Source organism: Diabrotica undecimpunctata, chromosome 2, assembly GCF_040954645.1.
Source record: "Diabrotica undecimpunctata isolate CICGRU chromosome 2, icDiaUnde3, whole genome shotgun sequence".
NCBI lineage: Eukaryota > Metazoa > Arthropoda > Insecta > Coleoptera > Chrysomelidae > Diabrotica > Diabrotica undecimpunctata.
Genome location: NC_092804.1, coordinates 67,855,957 through 67,872,709, shown reverse-complemented (window position 1 = coordinate 67,872,709; position 16,753 = coordinate 67,855,957). Strand labels below are relative to the sequence as shown.

The 16,753-nt window shown below is 33.1% G+C and overlaps 1 protein-coding gene across 2 annotated transcripts in view; it reads left to right on the top strand.

The window, feature by feature from the left end:
• ana3 (rotatin homolog anastral spindle 3) overlaps positions 1 to 16,753 on the top strand; it is a 131,025-nt gene that overhangs the window by 26,127 nt on the left and 88,145 nt on the right. For both annotated transcript variants that reach the window (XM_072523064.1, XM_072523063.1), the window contains exons 11-12: positions 1,515 to 1,940; positions 6,158 to 6,467. In XM_072523064.1, the coding sequence (XP_072379165.1) occupies positions 1,515 to 1,940; positions 6,158 to 6,467 (736 nt within the window). The remainder of the gene's footprint in view (positions 1 to 1,514; positions 1,941 to 6,157; positions 6,468 to 16,753) is intronic.

Here is a 16,753-nt window from a genome sequence, read left to right as displayed (position 1 = left end):
TCAAGTAGAATTTGTAGGTTTTATAACAATATCGTCCCATTATATATGTATGATACCCTTATATGATAATGTTGTTCTGAAGCTATTTTCTTGTTGAATTTTAAGGTAAATACTATTTTAATGGGAATATTCCGCAATTGAAAGTTAAAATAAGTTTATTGACATTTCAATCTCCACTTCGTAAATCACAATCACAATAGTTTATTAATGTTTGTATTTTGAGAACGATTTCCGAAGTGAAGATTGAAACGTCAATAAACTTATGTTAACCTTCAATTGTGGAATATTCCCATTAAAATAGTAATTATTTTCAGTTGAGTGGCCATTAATGTGAATTTGAGCAATTTGACTCCAGTATACGTTTGTAGTTATGTTAAGGTTTCATTCATCGATATTTATGCATTCAGAAAGTTAGATTGACGTCAAACGTTTTCTTGTAATCTACGTATGAAACAAGCCTGTGTTTTTTTTGGTCTAGACACAACAAAAACTTGAATTCCACATAGGACTTCTTACATACTGAGTTCACATCTGAATCCGTGCTGGCTATTAATGATATTGGTGGATGTTTTTTAGTATTGACAACATAGCTTTACAATACACGGTTTAGAAAATAGTTATTGGCAATTTGATAGTTGAATAAAATGTGTGTATATTTTTTATTTATGACACTGGACTGCAAAATTATGTAGAAAAAAATCAGAAGACAACCAACACGCTGCTGGACTCTTCTTATCTCGAATGAAGATTGGTAACTACGTCCTGGAGACATTGTTTTTGCGAGATTGTCGGTATTTCTTTTGTGATGCTGTGCTTCAATTGCATCAGATTTTTCGGTTTGTTCTTTTATACTTCACTCTTGGGGTATCCTCACAGAAAAAAGTCAATAGGACTGAGATCAGGATTGCTGGAGTTAATGGTGCCTTTACAATAAGTCACTTTGTTCGAGAGTAATTCGTTTACTGAACCATTTTATTTCTAAATGTTCAAAATGTTAATCGATTAAGGTAATCAGCATCCTTCAGTTCTTGAACCAACTGGATTTTATAGACTCGTACATTGAAGACTTTATGCAAAATTTACTGTAAGTCGTATTTTTGATATCGAGTCTTAATTTTTTTGCGAATGATGTTTTTTGCCTAATTAAACTTAAAAAATAGTTTCTTCACATCTAACAGACCGCGGGCTTGCTGTGTTTTGTACACAGTACATCATGTATTTTCGAATATCCCAATCCACTTTTTAATGGTATCTTCACTTAGTGCATTGCGAGAACGATATTATACAAATGTTCAACGCAAACTACATATATAGAATCACCTTTTCGGTAACAATGCGACACTTTCCCTACTCCGCGAACCCGCACGCCTGGTTCAAAGTTAACACAAAAACAATACCCCGATGGTCTCTTTTGACACCTTTTACCTTTGTCTTCAATTAATATAACTGATGATCTGACTTTTAATGTTTCTTAAATATATTATAATTTTTTATATAGTTTTGAATTTGTTTAGATCCGGAAATACTCGGAGGAAATTCTGACCTACATATTAAAATGCAAAATTATAGTATCCGAATCAATTTGGAACAAAGTTATTCAAGCTCTCATACCATCCCTACCAATAATAACAAGTCAAATAACAAACAAATCAATTCTTGGTAAATCTTTAATTTGTTTGGTAGACCCTGACGTGGCAAAAGAATCCTTATTGCCGGTAATATCTATGATCAAGTGTAATGTAGAAATTTTATTTTTGGACGATTCTGTATGGAGAGAAGAAGCATTTTCGAGGATGTGTTGGTTGTTGTCGAGTCAAGACAACTTTAGAGAACTATTGCCTGGATTCAATACGCTTTACGACACATCTTTAACTGGTATTTGCAAGATTAAGAAAATGGTGGATGTCAATAAAATAAGAAGATCGGAACATTTTTATCAAGTAAGTAGTTTATATAAAAATTTTTCAAATATGTTACGTAAAATTTTTGACTGTATATATATATATATATATATATATATATATATATATATATATATATATATATATAGTGCTAGCCAAAAGTCCCCTACCCTCCTCATATCTTTTGAACGGTTATACTTAATATAGTGAAATTTGGAATGAGGAAATAGACGGACGCTTCTCAACTAGTCGTAACAGGTGACGTAATAGTTATAGATAACATTACAGAGCCACTGTGACCGATAATTTTAAATGGGACCTTATGGCAAGTGATATCTTGTTTGAAGGATATTGAAAATACCTATTTAGTCATACTAATTTTTTGGGTATAAGCTGATTTTCATGAATAAATTACATAAATACTAAAATTGTAGTTTCGCATTTAATTAACCAGTTTTTATATAAGTGTTCAAATTGTACTCCATCTACTTTCTGACAGTAATGCATCCTATTGCTAATCTCTTGTCATACTCATTCAAATGTGTCCTACATTCTTCAACAATTCGTTGTTTCAAAATGTCAATAGTGTCAGGTGCTGTAGTGTAAACCTTATATTTCAAGTACCACCACAGAAAAAAATGTAATGTTTCATTCTATCGAATCTCGTCGTCCAATCCATCTACCAGGATATTCCTCATCTAGGTAACGTCTTACTGTACCATAATAGTGTGCAGGAGCATTATCTTATTGAAAGGTTATTTCCAAGTTGCCGAATTTGTCTGGATTATCTTTCACAATTTCAAGAATTAACGGCTCAATTGCGTTTTGTAACATCTACAGATATATTTCACCGGTTAAGTTAGCATTGAGAAAAACAGGCTCAACTATCTGGTTTCCGAAAATACCTGCCCAAACATTTACTTTTTCTGGAAATTGAGTATGTTTTTCACGAAAGACGTGAGGATTGGTGTCCCTCCAATACCTCACATTATGTATGTTAACATTTTCATTAAGGGAAAAAGTACTTTTGCCACTAAAACAAATTGCTTTTATGTAATCTGGCTGTTGGTTAATTTGAATGGACATATTTTCACAGAATTCTAATCTTCGGTCTGGGTCATCATCTGAAAGTTTTTGTATGAATGAAATTCGTTTTTAGCAAACACTCGGTGCCTTTGACTGATTCCACAGATATATGCAACTTGGGTTGTAAAAGAAGTTCACTACCATTTCTACAATTATGTCAATGTTTTTGTCTTTGCTAATTGTTGGTCGACCAGATCGTTTGGCATCAAGAACACTACTTGTTTCTTCAAACTTCCGAAGAAGCTTCCTCAAATACATAAGTCCTCGATATAGGGCGATCGGGGTTAAGTTTGTGTAGCAGAAAATGGTTGACTTCAATTAGTGCGGTCGTAAATATTATTAAATTTATCTGACGGCCCATTGTTAAGACCGGTCCGCAGCGATAAGCAAGCGAGGTAGACAGAGTTGGTCTTTTGACAATTAACACTGACTAGACGGTACTCCTATAATAAAGCAAAGGATCTAGAAAATTTACAATAATTACGACGACAAAAACAAAAAAACGGATGTAAAATATATTGCTTTGCCTTATATACATGAAATTAATGTTTTCAAATGAGTTTTAAAATAAATTAAATCCATTTTAATTGCTAAGATTATAGAAAAACAAACATTAATAATAATTTGTGGTTCTGAAAAGAACCGTTTTTTTTTAATCGTAACATTTGTAGATTTGATAGTAGTATCACTTCACAAATATTTGTGTTTCGCTATCGCTATCCTCATCTAAATTAATTATGATCGGTTCAATTATATTATGATCTACATGAACATATGAATTTTCTTTACTTATTAAGTGTCGGACTGAATTTCTCCAACTACTTGGAAGAATATCATTGACACATTTTCTTATTAACTCTACAACAGTACTACTTAACGTTGGAGAAATATTTTGTGACCTCACGTTAGACTTCAATTCGTGCCACATATGTTCTATGGGATTAAAAATACAATAATAGGGTGGAAGCCGCAGCACTGTATGTCCCATTTCCTCTGCCAATGTATCACAAACATATACTTTTTTATAGAAAATGCCTTTAAAACTTCTAAAAGCTCTTGTTTGGTGTAACATTCTTCAAAATACATATCATTCGTCTCCATGTAATTTCGAATTTCCAATTTAGTATTATTCGAGTTTGGAGTCTTACTTAGTTGGCGACTGTGATAGCTTGCATTGTCCATTGTCGTTTCAAAAAGTTCTGCCGTTGTATCTTCATGGTAGTCGACGCAGGAGTCTTTAATATTCTTTGCAGAAAGCCACAGGGCATTTGGAACCCAACCATTTCCTGATCCAGCACGTAAAATCGTTATTCTTTTTCCTTTATTTGACAGAGTTGTTGTCTTTAGGTCATGTTGAATGTGTGTCAAACCATGTCTCGTCAAGGTAGATTATCGGACGATTTTCAGATCAGAGTTTTCTTATCGAAGTTATATACTCATAACGCCATTTTTGTAATATATGAGATTCCATAATTACTTGTCTTTTATCAGTTATACTATATCGAAAGACCATACTTTCCAAAATTTTTCATAAGCTGGTGAGGCTACAGCTTATTTGAGTTTCGTCAACATTGAGCCGTTGCATCAGAGCTCTTAATGTAGGTATGCCTTGCTCTTCGTACACGGTATAGACTTTTCGATGTATCAAGTCCTTATCGGCTTCGTCCATATATTTGGTGGAACTGGAATCTTTACGTTTTTTTCTTGTTTCTATGGGATTTGATGTAATTCTTTTTACTGTGGTCAAAGGTATTTTTAAGGTACTTTAACCTTTAATTGTGGCTTATTCCCATTTAAATAGTAATTAAAGTAAAATAAAATAAAATTTACTATTTATGATGGGAATACGCCACAATTTAAATTTAAAATAAGTGTATTTTTATATATTTTATAAAATAAAATAAAGCAAAATACAATCTAATAGAATCGAATAAAATATCGATTCGAATCGATTATGGAATCGAATAGATTATCGAATCGAATCAATTATCAAATCGATTGTTGAATCGACTATCGAATCCAATCGATTATCGAATAAAATCGAATCGATTCTCGAATCAAATCGAATCGTTGATTATCGAATCGAATCGAATATAGAATCGAATCGATTATCGGAATCAAATCAAATATCGAATATAATTAAATATCGAATCGAATCTTTTATCGATCCTTATCGAATCGAATCTTCTATCGAATCGAATTGAATTTAATCAAATATCGACTCGAATCATTTATCGAATTGAATCGATTATCGAATCGAATCGAATAAAAGTAAAATTGATAAGAAAAAAAATAAAATAAATAATAGTACATTAAAACCATCGCTTCTTGCTTAGACTATAAGAAAGCTATGCTTCCTCTCCTCGGTCACACCCAGAGTGCCACATCCTGTTTTTTAAGATGTGACATAAGTTATGAAGAAGAAAGTTACCAACAATATACAGTAATATTAGATGATGTGTGACACAATTCAAAGTGTCTCTCCAAAATAAATAAATAAAAATTAAATGTATAAGGTAATGGCAGCGCCGGTTTTAACCTATGGCAGTGAAACTTGGTAGGTGCGAAAACAAGAAAGACAAATTATACAGTCAGTCGAAATGAAGTTTCTAAGGATACCAAAAGGGTGCACATGGAGAGACCAAATCAGACATGAAGATTTAAGGGCTGAATTAAATATATTCTCGATGAATAACAGAATACAACAAAACACGGTAAAATGAAAAGAATACGTTAAAAGAATGAACCGGTTTGATAGATTGGTAAGACAGGTGAATCACGCAACCATATAAATCACGTGGAAGAAGAGACGTTGGACGGCCATGAAGAAGATGTCAAGACTGCGGACGAAACAGGCTTGAAGCATAATCCTTGAAGCGTAGCAGAAGATTGAACGGTACAGTTTTTAACATTAAGAGGTAAAATTGTGTACCAGTTGTCTAATTTCGTAAAAGTTTTAGAGAAAATTTTTACACAAGGCATATGTGGAATAAAATCAATTAGTGCGTTGAGGGATAAAAATCAGTTGTAATAATAAACTTTTATTTTGGTTACATTTTTTTCCATTTTTTTATTTTCCTTATTTTAATTGATTGAACACTTTCTGGTTGTTTCGAATTTTTGACAAAAAAATACTGACAGATATTTTTGACAAAAAAATCTTATTTTAGCCTAGCAGTTTATACCAAGTACTTGAAGTACTTAACTCGACAAATATAGAACCAGTGATAAAAAGATCTGCATTGAACCAAATCAGTGTTATGTTGGAAGATCCGTTGCTTCATCAAATATTTTTAGATTCCGGGGGTCTTTCTTTATTGCTTAATGTGATGAAAAGTGCTCTTACGGAAAAGGATTATTCGGATTACCCAGATTCAATCATTCCAGCGATGTCTGTTTTGAAAAATATATGTTTTTATAATGCAAATGTAAGAGAAGAATTGAGTCATAATGCGGATATATTTTACTATACTTTGAGAGGTAAGTGCTTTGAGTTTTTAATTATTCAAAACTGAATATTCTTTTTTACAATTTAGTCAATTATATGCTTCACACTCTTAATTTCGTTTTCAACAATGGTAAAATAAGGTTTTTATCTTTGATATATATACCACGAAAATTAATTAGTAAACTATAATATAATTAAAAATCTGTTATTGACGTTTTGATTTCTAGCTCAGATATAATTTTCAAAATGCATTTTAAACAAATTATTTTGTTTTCTATTACTTTAAATATCATCATCATCATTCTGGCTTTACAACTCTGTGGGTCTATCAACTAGCCTTTTTTAGTCATTTTGTTCCATCAGAATAACATGCCCTATCCACCTGGTATGCCTATTCTCCACACTCCATTGTCATTCTCCACTCCATATATTCGCCTTAGAACTTTTCTTTCGGAGCATCCTAACATGTTTTCATTACTTTTGTTAGTCCAGGTCTCTGAACCATATGTTAAGACTGGGCGTATTATTGTTTTGTAGAGTTTCACTTTTGTATTTCGCGATATAATTGATGATTTAAGGAGATTGCGTCCAAAATGCAGCAGGCTCACCAAATGCAGCGATTTTAGACTAATAAGATGAGTCACACACTGAAGATACTCTTACGAATTATACAAAACCGAGTATTCCTCCTATGCGAAAGTAGGATGGGTAATAAGCAATTTGGATTTAGAAATGGTCTAGGAACTAGAGAGGCACTATTCTGTATGCGCGTTCTATTACAAAAAAGTTGTGAATTCCGAAAGAATGTTTATGTTTGTTTTATCGACTTCGAGAAGGCGTTCGACAGAGTACAACACGATACACTTTTCGATTGCCTACGAGCAGCAGGACTTGACCACTATGATATAAGACTACTGAAATATTTATATTACAATCAAGTAGCCTCTATGCAAATTGAAGACAGTCCGACTGAAAAAGTATCCATCAAACGTGGAGTACGGCAGGGTTGTGTTTTGTCACCCACTCTTTTTAATCTGTACTCTGAAGAAATCTTTAGGGAGGCTTTGGATGACAGACAAGAGGGAGTAAGACTAGGTGGAGAAGTAATCAACAATATTAGATACGCTGACGATACAGCCATTTTTGCAGAAAATTTACAAGATCTCTAAGCATTACTAAATCTAGTCAGTGAAGCAAGTTATCGGAGAGGCCTAAAAATCAACATTTCAAAGACAAAGTGGATGGCAGTTGGAAAGATCAATATAGATCAAGGTCTGATTTCTCTTAATGGAGAGGAGATCGAAAGGGTAAATCATTTCAAATACCTTTGCAGCTGGTTAAATGTAAATTGTGACTCTGATGAAGAGATAATAACCAGGATCGAAATATCACGTAAGGCTTTTATGACCTGGAAACCAGTTTTATGCAACAGAAACCTGTCGATGAATATTCGTAAGAAGGTCCTGAAATGTTATGTGTGGTCCATCCTATTGTATGGTTGTGAGACATGGACGTTAAAAACCACAATGCTAAACAAGTTAGAAGCATTCGAATTGTGGTGCTATAGACGAATCCTAAAGATATCGTGGGTTTCGCACACTTCCAATGAAGATGTTCTTCAAATGATCAATTCAGAACGTTTGCTCATAAACACCATAAAGAAGAGAAAAACAGAATACTTCGGCCATATAATTAGAGGACCTAAATACCATCTACTTCGCCTTATAATACAAGGAAAAGTGGAAGGAAAGAGATGGATTGGTCGAAAGAAACTTTCATGGCTGCGTAATATTAGACAATGGTGTGGTTCCACAGTAGAAGAATTATTTCGCGCAGCAGCCGACAGAGAAAGGTTTCAGGAAATTGTAAACATGATAACGGCCAACGTCTGAATACGGACACGGCACCCAAAGAAGAAGAAGTCCAAAATAACATCTGTTGGCCGTGAAAATTCTGCGGTTAGACGTCGTTTTCTATAACAAGTTGTCGTAGGATTTGTGATTTTGTGCTTATTTTCATATACCTCGTTTTGTTGGTGTTTATTAATAAACCCATTTTTGAAGCTGATTGATTTATTATATATTGAACTGGTGGTTGTGATTTGTGACATACGTATTACTTTTTCCACAGCCAGATTGAACACTATACAGGAGAGAGGGTCTCCCTGGCGCAGACCGTTATTTGTTTCAAAAGGTTCAGATAGTTCCCCCTGGATCCGTAGTCTACATTCAACTTTTTCAAGAGTGAGTTAAATTTACCAACTAATTTTTTATTCCTAGCTCTTTCATTGCTTTGAACATTTCTCTTCTGTTTACAGAGTCGTAGGTTACTTTGTAGTCTATAAATATGTGATGATTATCTATGCCATATTCCAGTGTTTTTTCTAAAATGTGTCTCAGGGTTGCAATATGATAAATTGTCGATTTACCACCTTTAAAACCAGCCTGGTATTTTCCTACCATTCGTTCTGCATATGGTGCCATACGGTGACATAGTACTGTGGAAAATATTTTATACGCTGCATTTAGAAACGTAATTCCGTTGTGGTTAGAGCATTCAAAGATATCTCTTTTTTTGTGTATGGTGCAAAGTATTCCAATATTCCAATTACTGGAGAGGGATTTCTACGTCCATATTTCTTTTATGAGATTCTGTAGTGCCATTATAGTATCGTGGCCATCTTCTTTATATAATTCAGTTGGAAGATTATCTATTCCGGATGATTTAATAGATTTTTCAAGAATCGTTGATGGTTCGTCTTCCTTCTCGTCTGTTCCGTTTAACTCATCTCTTTCGTCTTCCAGGTTTTCTTCTTCTTCCTCTATATTAAGTACCTGGTTAAATTATTTTACCCATCTATTCAATACATCTTTCCTTGTTGTTAATAGGTCACCATTCTGACTTCTGAATTGACTTGTGGTTGCCTTGAATTCTTTTCTGTTGATCTTCTTATTGATTCTGTTGAACTTTCTTATAGAATACTCTGAATTATTTCTCTCTGTTGAGGTTTATTTATATTTCAGTTCCTTATTTAAGTGGTTTAGATTTTTTTTTGTATATCCTCTTTTCTTCTCGTCTCTTTATCTTATAATTCTCTACAGTTCTAGTCACTGAGTAACCATCTTTCTGTTCCTATTTCATGCTACTGCTTTAATATCTTCCTTTATTCTGGTCCAGTAGGAGTCTATACCTGTCGGACCTTCTTTATTTACATTCTGATTGACGATGTTTTCCGAGTACCGTTCTACAATTGTCGCACTTTTCAACTTTTGCACATTCCATTTTTTTTCTATCCATTTTATTTTTTTGAGTGATGTTTGAAATTTTAGCCCTCAATGTTGAGATCACTAAGCAATGATCTGAGTCTATGTTTGCGCCTCTATAACTTTAGCAGTTTATTACATCTGTTCCATGCCTTGAATGTATTAAGATGTGATCAATCTAACTCGTTGTTCCTCCATCAGGATAGGTCCAGGTTACCTTGTGTATATTCTTATGTTCAAAATAGGTGCTAGCGACTGTTATATTTAGTGATGGTGCTATGATTATCAGTCGTAATCCATTATCGCTACTTATGTTGTTTAGGCTATGCCGTCCAATAGTGGGCATGAAAAGTCGCTTTTGTCATATTCTTGCATTTATGTCACCTAACACAATTCTAGTGTCATTTCTGGGACATTTTCTGTAGGATTGCTCTAGGTCTCCGAAAAACAAGTTTTGTTATTTCGTCTGTTTTGTCATCAGTTGTGGCATGTGCATTGATTAAACTGTAATTGAATAATTTCCCTTTTAATTCCAAATAGCACATTCTTTGACTGTATGTTAATGCGTTATTTGAGTGGCTCTATTTGAGTTACATCGGATTAAAAAAAGAACAAAATTGCTGCATTATATGCCAGGAAAATACATTTTTTACGTATACCGATTTTGAACTTTGAAATTCAATATTCCTCAACCTAGTTTTTTTGGTATTTTTCATGCGCAATACCGATCGTCTTTATTATTATAATATGTTATGAATATCTTAAAGATATAAACATTTTTATCGAGAAAGAGCTTCGCAAGAAAAAGGTAATAGTATAAAGACTACCATCCTATTGTTTATAACTTGTCTGATTGTTTTTGTCATGCAAAATTAAAAAAAAAATTAAATTAAAAAAAAATTACGATTGCAAAATTATTATGCAAAATCTATTAAATCGATTTTAATGAAATTTGGTGGACTATTTGATTATATTATAGAAATTTTTTAGGCGAATTATGAAGGCAATCTAAGTGTGGTTCAAAAATCTTTTTTGTATTTACTACTGTTTTGCAGCAAGGATTATAAATTAAAACATATTTAACTAGTCATATCTTATAGAAAATTCAATTATCGCCACTTTATTTCCTTACAACTTTTCTCTAAAATGAATCGTTTTAAAGTTAAAAGCAAGGAAAGTAGACAAAAAACGATGTTTTTAGGTATTTTAAAATATTTCAATTTTTTTATTAATGTTCCCGACTTATTTGAGAGGAAGGATAAGTCAATTATTATTACTGAAATTATCACAAAGTTTTCTCTGCAAAAATCAGAATGTAACCTCTCACATCCAGATTTTCCACGTTTTTGTACAGGTCCGCCCTGGTCTAATTGCAAACTGACTTGAAGTCTGAGAGTCTTATTACTCCCAATTATTTTATTTTTAATACACTAGTCTGCATTACGTAGAGAATATCTGGTAAGCAAATACTACATAATCCAACATTATCGCTGCAACTATAATGCCAAAATAATTAATCAATTAAATACAGCTGATTTAACAACTACATTCTTCTTATTCCCCACCACTTGCAAAAGCATTTGTAACTTGCAATAAACTTAACTTTATAAATTCTCCTTATAATCCAATTTAGATTTGCTATTTATTAAGATAGGTCAGAAAATAACTGACAATGGGTCATTTGGATTGTCATTTGTGCACAGGTGTTATACAAAAAAAAATCCAATTTGGGAATCATTGGGCATACCACACCTGACAAGTGGTTTATCTACAAACATTATTATTCCTAAATACTAGACTGAATTTTGTCGTATTACTCTCAATGAGATCGTAAGTAACTATTCAGATTACATTGCAATCTATACAGATAGGTCAAAATTAGTAACATGTACAACCAGTGCTTACTTTGTACCAAAAATGAAGATTAAAAAAGCATTAACTCTAAATAATTAATCCAGCATTTTTTCCGTTGAAGTTTGTGCTATATATAAAGCCCTTGAATGATGTTGTGAAAACCAGTGGAACAAAATTGTCGTGTGTACAGATTCATTATCAGTATTAAATGCATTACAAAACTGTCATAATGCCACAATTAACAGCAATATATTCATATTAAAAAATTTTTCAACGGTTATTACAACCATCAGTTAAGTTAAGTTAAGGGTTAAGAGGTATTCAGATATATTGGACAATAGTATTGCGGATTCAATGGCCAAAAATCCAGTTAAGTATTTACATATATTGATTGAAGAATTTAACACATGTGATCTCGAAATATTATCAATGATGGACGACCGCAGATCATTTAAAAACAAAGACCGAATCAAACATCAGCAGATTAACCGACAAATACGAAAAGAGTGTCGCAAAGCTAAAGAACAGTGCCTGTTAGACAGGTTTGCAGAAATGGAGGAATTGGAAGAAAAACATGACCACTTTAACATACATAAACTCGTTAAAGAAGTGACAGGTCATACAAAACCTTGCAGTTTTAACAGTATTGTGAAGAACAATAAATTAATTACTGATCCCACGGATCTACTTCAACATTGGAACACAGCAACTATACTCAGACAACAATAGAAGAAAGAGAATATAAAAGTGAACCCTCCCCCAAAATATTGAAGTCAGAAGTTGTAAGGGCAATCAAACAGAGCAAATGGGGAAAAGCACCAGGCCGAGACGACATATACATAGAGGTTCTAAGAATGTTGAGTGAAGACAATATAGACGCCTTGGTAGATCTTTTTAATGACATTTATGGGTCCGGTCAAATACCACAATAAACGCTTTAATCAACCTTTATACCAATCTCAAAAAAGCCAAACGCTAATAGTTGCGACCAATTCCGAACGATCAGCTTATTGAGCCAGGTCCTAAAACTCTTCGTAAAGATAATTCACACAAGAATATACAACAGATGTGAAAGAGACACTAGCCCCACACAGTTCGGTTTCAGACAAGGATTTTATCACAAAAGAAGCACTTTATAGCTTAACTGTCCTACTTCAGAAATGCAGAGATCAGCAAAAAGATGTCTTCCTATGCTTTATAGATTACCAGAAAGCGTTCGATTGTGTTAATCATTCAGAATTAGTAAGATTGCTCCAGGAACGTTCGATAGATGAGAATGACCTTAAAATCATAAAGAACCTTTATATGAATCAAGTGGCATCTGTGAGAGTAGGACTGGAATCTACATCATATTTTTTCTCAATCGAAAAAGGTGTGCGACAGGGTTGTGTTCTGTCACCCTTCCTTTTTAATCTTTACTCTGAAACGATTTTCGATAGAGCCTTAAGTGACACTGAAGATGGAATCAAAATCAACAGACAGACTATTGGTAATTTTCGCTATGCTGATGATACAGTCATAATAGCTGATAGCCAAGAAGCGCTACAACGACTAATAGATAGAATAAACACTGAAGGAGAACGACTGGACTTGAAGATTAATATAGACAAGACGAAGGTAATGGTGGTTAGCAGAACACGAAATATGCAATTAAATATAACAGTAAACAATAAGAATATCCAAAAGGTCCCCAAGTTCAGATATCTCGGTAGTTAGATAACTGAAGATCCAGACATAGAGATACGTAGCAGGATTGAGCAAGCCAGAACAACATTTACTAATATGAGGACCTTGCTAAGCAACAGCAGTCTTGACTTAACGCTTCGATATCGCTTTGTAAAATGTTACATTTACTCCATACTGCTATATGGTGTAGAAACCTGGACCATAAAGGCCAATGTGATGAACCGATTGGAGGCCTTTGAAATGTGGGTATTTAGAAGACTCCTTAAAATTCCCTGGACAGATCACACATTCCAAGTACCAGTTCCTAAAGCTTATTATGGAAGGGAAGATAGAAGGAAAACGAGGCATCGGAAGAAAGAAATACTCATGGCTTAAAAACATAAGGGATAGACGATGGGTTCAGTACGGTGAAACTACAGGCACTAATTTGTTTAAATTACCACCAACATTCGCTGCGAAAAAAATTTACAAAGTTGCACTAAGTAGAAATACAGTGTAGACCATCCTAAGATTAGAAGTAGATCATGGATGTTTTCCGAAGTATCTATATAAAGTCGGAGTTCTCCAAACAGACAAATGTGAGTGTGGATCTAGCATAGCTGATCTAAGTCACATATTCTTTAACTGTCCTTCACATCTCAATACAAATACGTGCAAGAATTGCTGAAAGCAGGTTTAAAGGCGCCATTAAACTTAAATGTACTATTAAGTGAAGATAATACAAACATTTTTAAACTGATTATGGTATTTCTGCAAAAATTTAAATTAAAGGTGTGAATGAAAAATTGATCGTTTGATCGTTTTTTTGCATGTGTACATATTTGTTGCCCACATATCTAACCGTGGTTTATGTCTTGTGTGTTATAAAATGAAGTCGCTCTGAGCGTGAAAAGTGTCCTCCCTGTACAATCCTTAATGAATAATAATATTCGTATGTAATTAAGGCTGCTCTAGCTGTATTAGCCATATAGCTCTATAACCATATTTAGAGGGATAATATAATATTGATTTTCATTTATTCTAACATTTAGTCTTGAAGTTTCACCCAAAATAAAATTGATGTGTTACAGTTTTTGGTTGGTATTACTGAATCAGTATTGTCAATATAATCCTGTAAATTAGATGTATTTAATTGCTTCTAAAAACAAATTCTTAAATTAGCAGCCTGTTTTTCTAATTGCTTGTCTATAATGCCTCCCTTGTATAAGGCCTCTTCCTAGGTACTGTGGTTAATGCTCGTTCTGTATAGATAACTATTATTAAAGTATTATTTTAAACAAGATTATCTAATTTATATTCAATATACGTATCTTTTATTTTCCGTTTACTTGTTCTAATATTATTTTGATACTATACTATGCTAGAATTATTATTAAAAAAAAACAAATAATAAAAGTTAAATTAACATTAAAAATAAAAATATTCTTCGTTTTTTATATCATACATATTTTTATTTTTCGTTTTTATTTACTTTTTGTTCTAACCAATTTACAATATCTGACACGGTACGATCTCCCTTGTATACGGTTGGAGAACCTTTATCGAAAAGTTTTATTGTAGGATATCCTGTTATTTTCTCACTTTTTGCTACTTCTCTTTCTAAAGTTCCATCAATTTTACCAATTACGACGTTTAATTGTTTCTTGTGCAAAATGTCCGATATTTTTTTATATTCTGGAGCAAATTCCTGGCAATAAGAACATTCTGGATCATAGAATTCAACTAGAAGATACGGATTGTTGGATATAGCTTCTTTAAAAGTAAAGTCGTACAAATTCATAATTTCATTATCATACCTCGGTATACTTAAAAACGTTTGTAGAATTGCTTTTATCAACATAAATCTAAATAATATGTTAATCAACATTTTTTCTGTGTCAGTTTTGACAGTGATTTATTTTTCTCTTTTTTTTTTCTTCCTTCATTTCTTCTTTCATGTTTTTTTGCAAGTCTTAAATGTCCAGTACATCAATGACCCGATGGATGATGTAATTAATAACATATTTTTTTGGCTATGATATAGTGTGTAAATATCGATGTGTTTGAGTTGGTTAAAATGTGCGTTAATTTTTGGGAATTATTCGGTCTCGGCGACTAGCGCAACGTCATCTCCATAGCGTATTATTTAGATCCTTCTGTTCCCGATTCTTCTCCTTCTTCATCTTTATAAGCAATTCTGCTTGTTCATTGGCGGATTAATACCTTTATGGAAGGTTGTCACTCCATCTTTTGTGCGGTCGTCCGATACTTCTTCTGCCGATTGGTGACTTATCTCTTGCTATTTTGACGACACGGGTTTACTCCATAGTGGTTATTCCATTCTTTTTTTCTATTTTGTGTCCATTCATTTATACACTGTACGTTACGTTTTCTTCTAATGTCTTCACTTCTTTTTCGATCTCTCAGCGTATTTCCTGTAATTCTTCTCAGTGCTCTTATCTCTGCCGTTTCCAGTAGTCTTTACGTTGTGGCTGTGTCGGGTCTTGTTTTTGAGGCTTATGTCATTATTGGTCTTACACTGGCTTTATAAATTCTTGACTTCATCTCAGTGTCAATGTGTCTCTTTCGCCATATAGTGTTATTAAGGCATCCTGCCAGTCTATTTGCTTTTTTGTACTTGATCTCTCACTTATTTTTTAGGTCTCCATAGCTAAACAGTGTAATTCCCAGGTATTTTATTTCCATTACTTGTTCAATACTGATGCCATCAATTTCTATTTTACATCTGGTTAGTTCTTTGCTGACTAGTATTGTTTTGGTTTTCTGAGATTAGATTGTCATATTAAATTCTTTTGCTTTTATGTTAAATCTGTGGACCAGTCTTTGTAGACTATCTTCATCTTGGGCTATCAATATTGCGTCTTCTGCGTAACAAGAGTATTTTGATTTCATTGTTTCCCATTCTGTATCCTCTTCCTTTGTTAACGGTTTTGATGATTTCATCCATGATAAAATTGAACAGCATGGGGCTCAATGAATCCCCTTGTCCTATTCCGCTGCCTATTTCTATAGGTTCTGTAAGTTGTCCATCTATTCTGACTTCGATTTTGTTGTTTTGGTTGATGTTATCGATAGTATTTATAATATTTAGGGGAACTTCTCTATTATACAGAAGACGGATTACATCTTTGAGTCTTACTCTGTCAAACGCTTTCTTTAGGTCAATCAAACACAGAAATTCTGGTCTATTATATTCTAGTGATTTCTCAGTAATTTGCTTTATAACGAATATTGCATCTGTACACGATCTTCCACTACGAAAACCCTGTTGTTCATCTGCTAAACTTATCCTCTGATTTATTAGCACTTGTAAAATTTTAGTTGTAAGTTTTAGCGTAGTATTTAACAAGTTTATACCTCTGTAGTTTTCTGACTGTTTTTTTTATCTCCTTTTTTGAATAGTAGAATTAGTTCGCTCGTTCTCCATTCTTCCGGTATTTTATTATGTTTTTTAATTTTATTAATTAATGTTGTTAATTGTTCTGTCATTGCTGCTCCACAATATTTCAGTAACT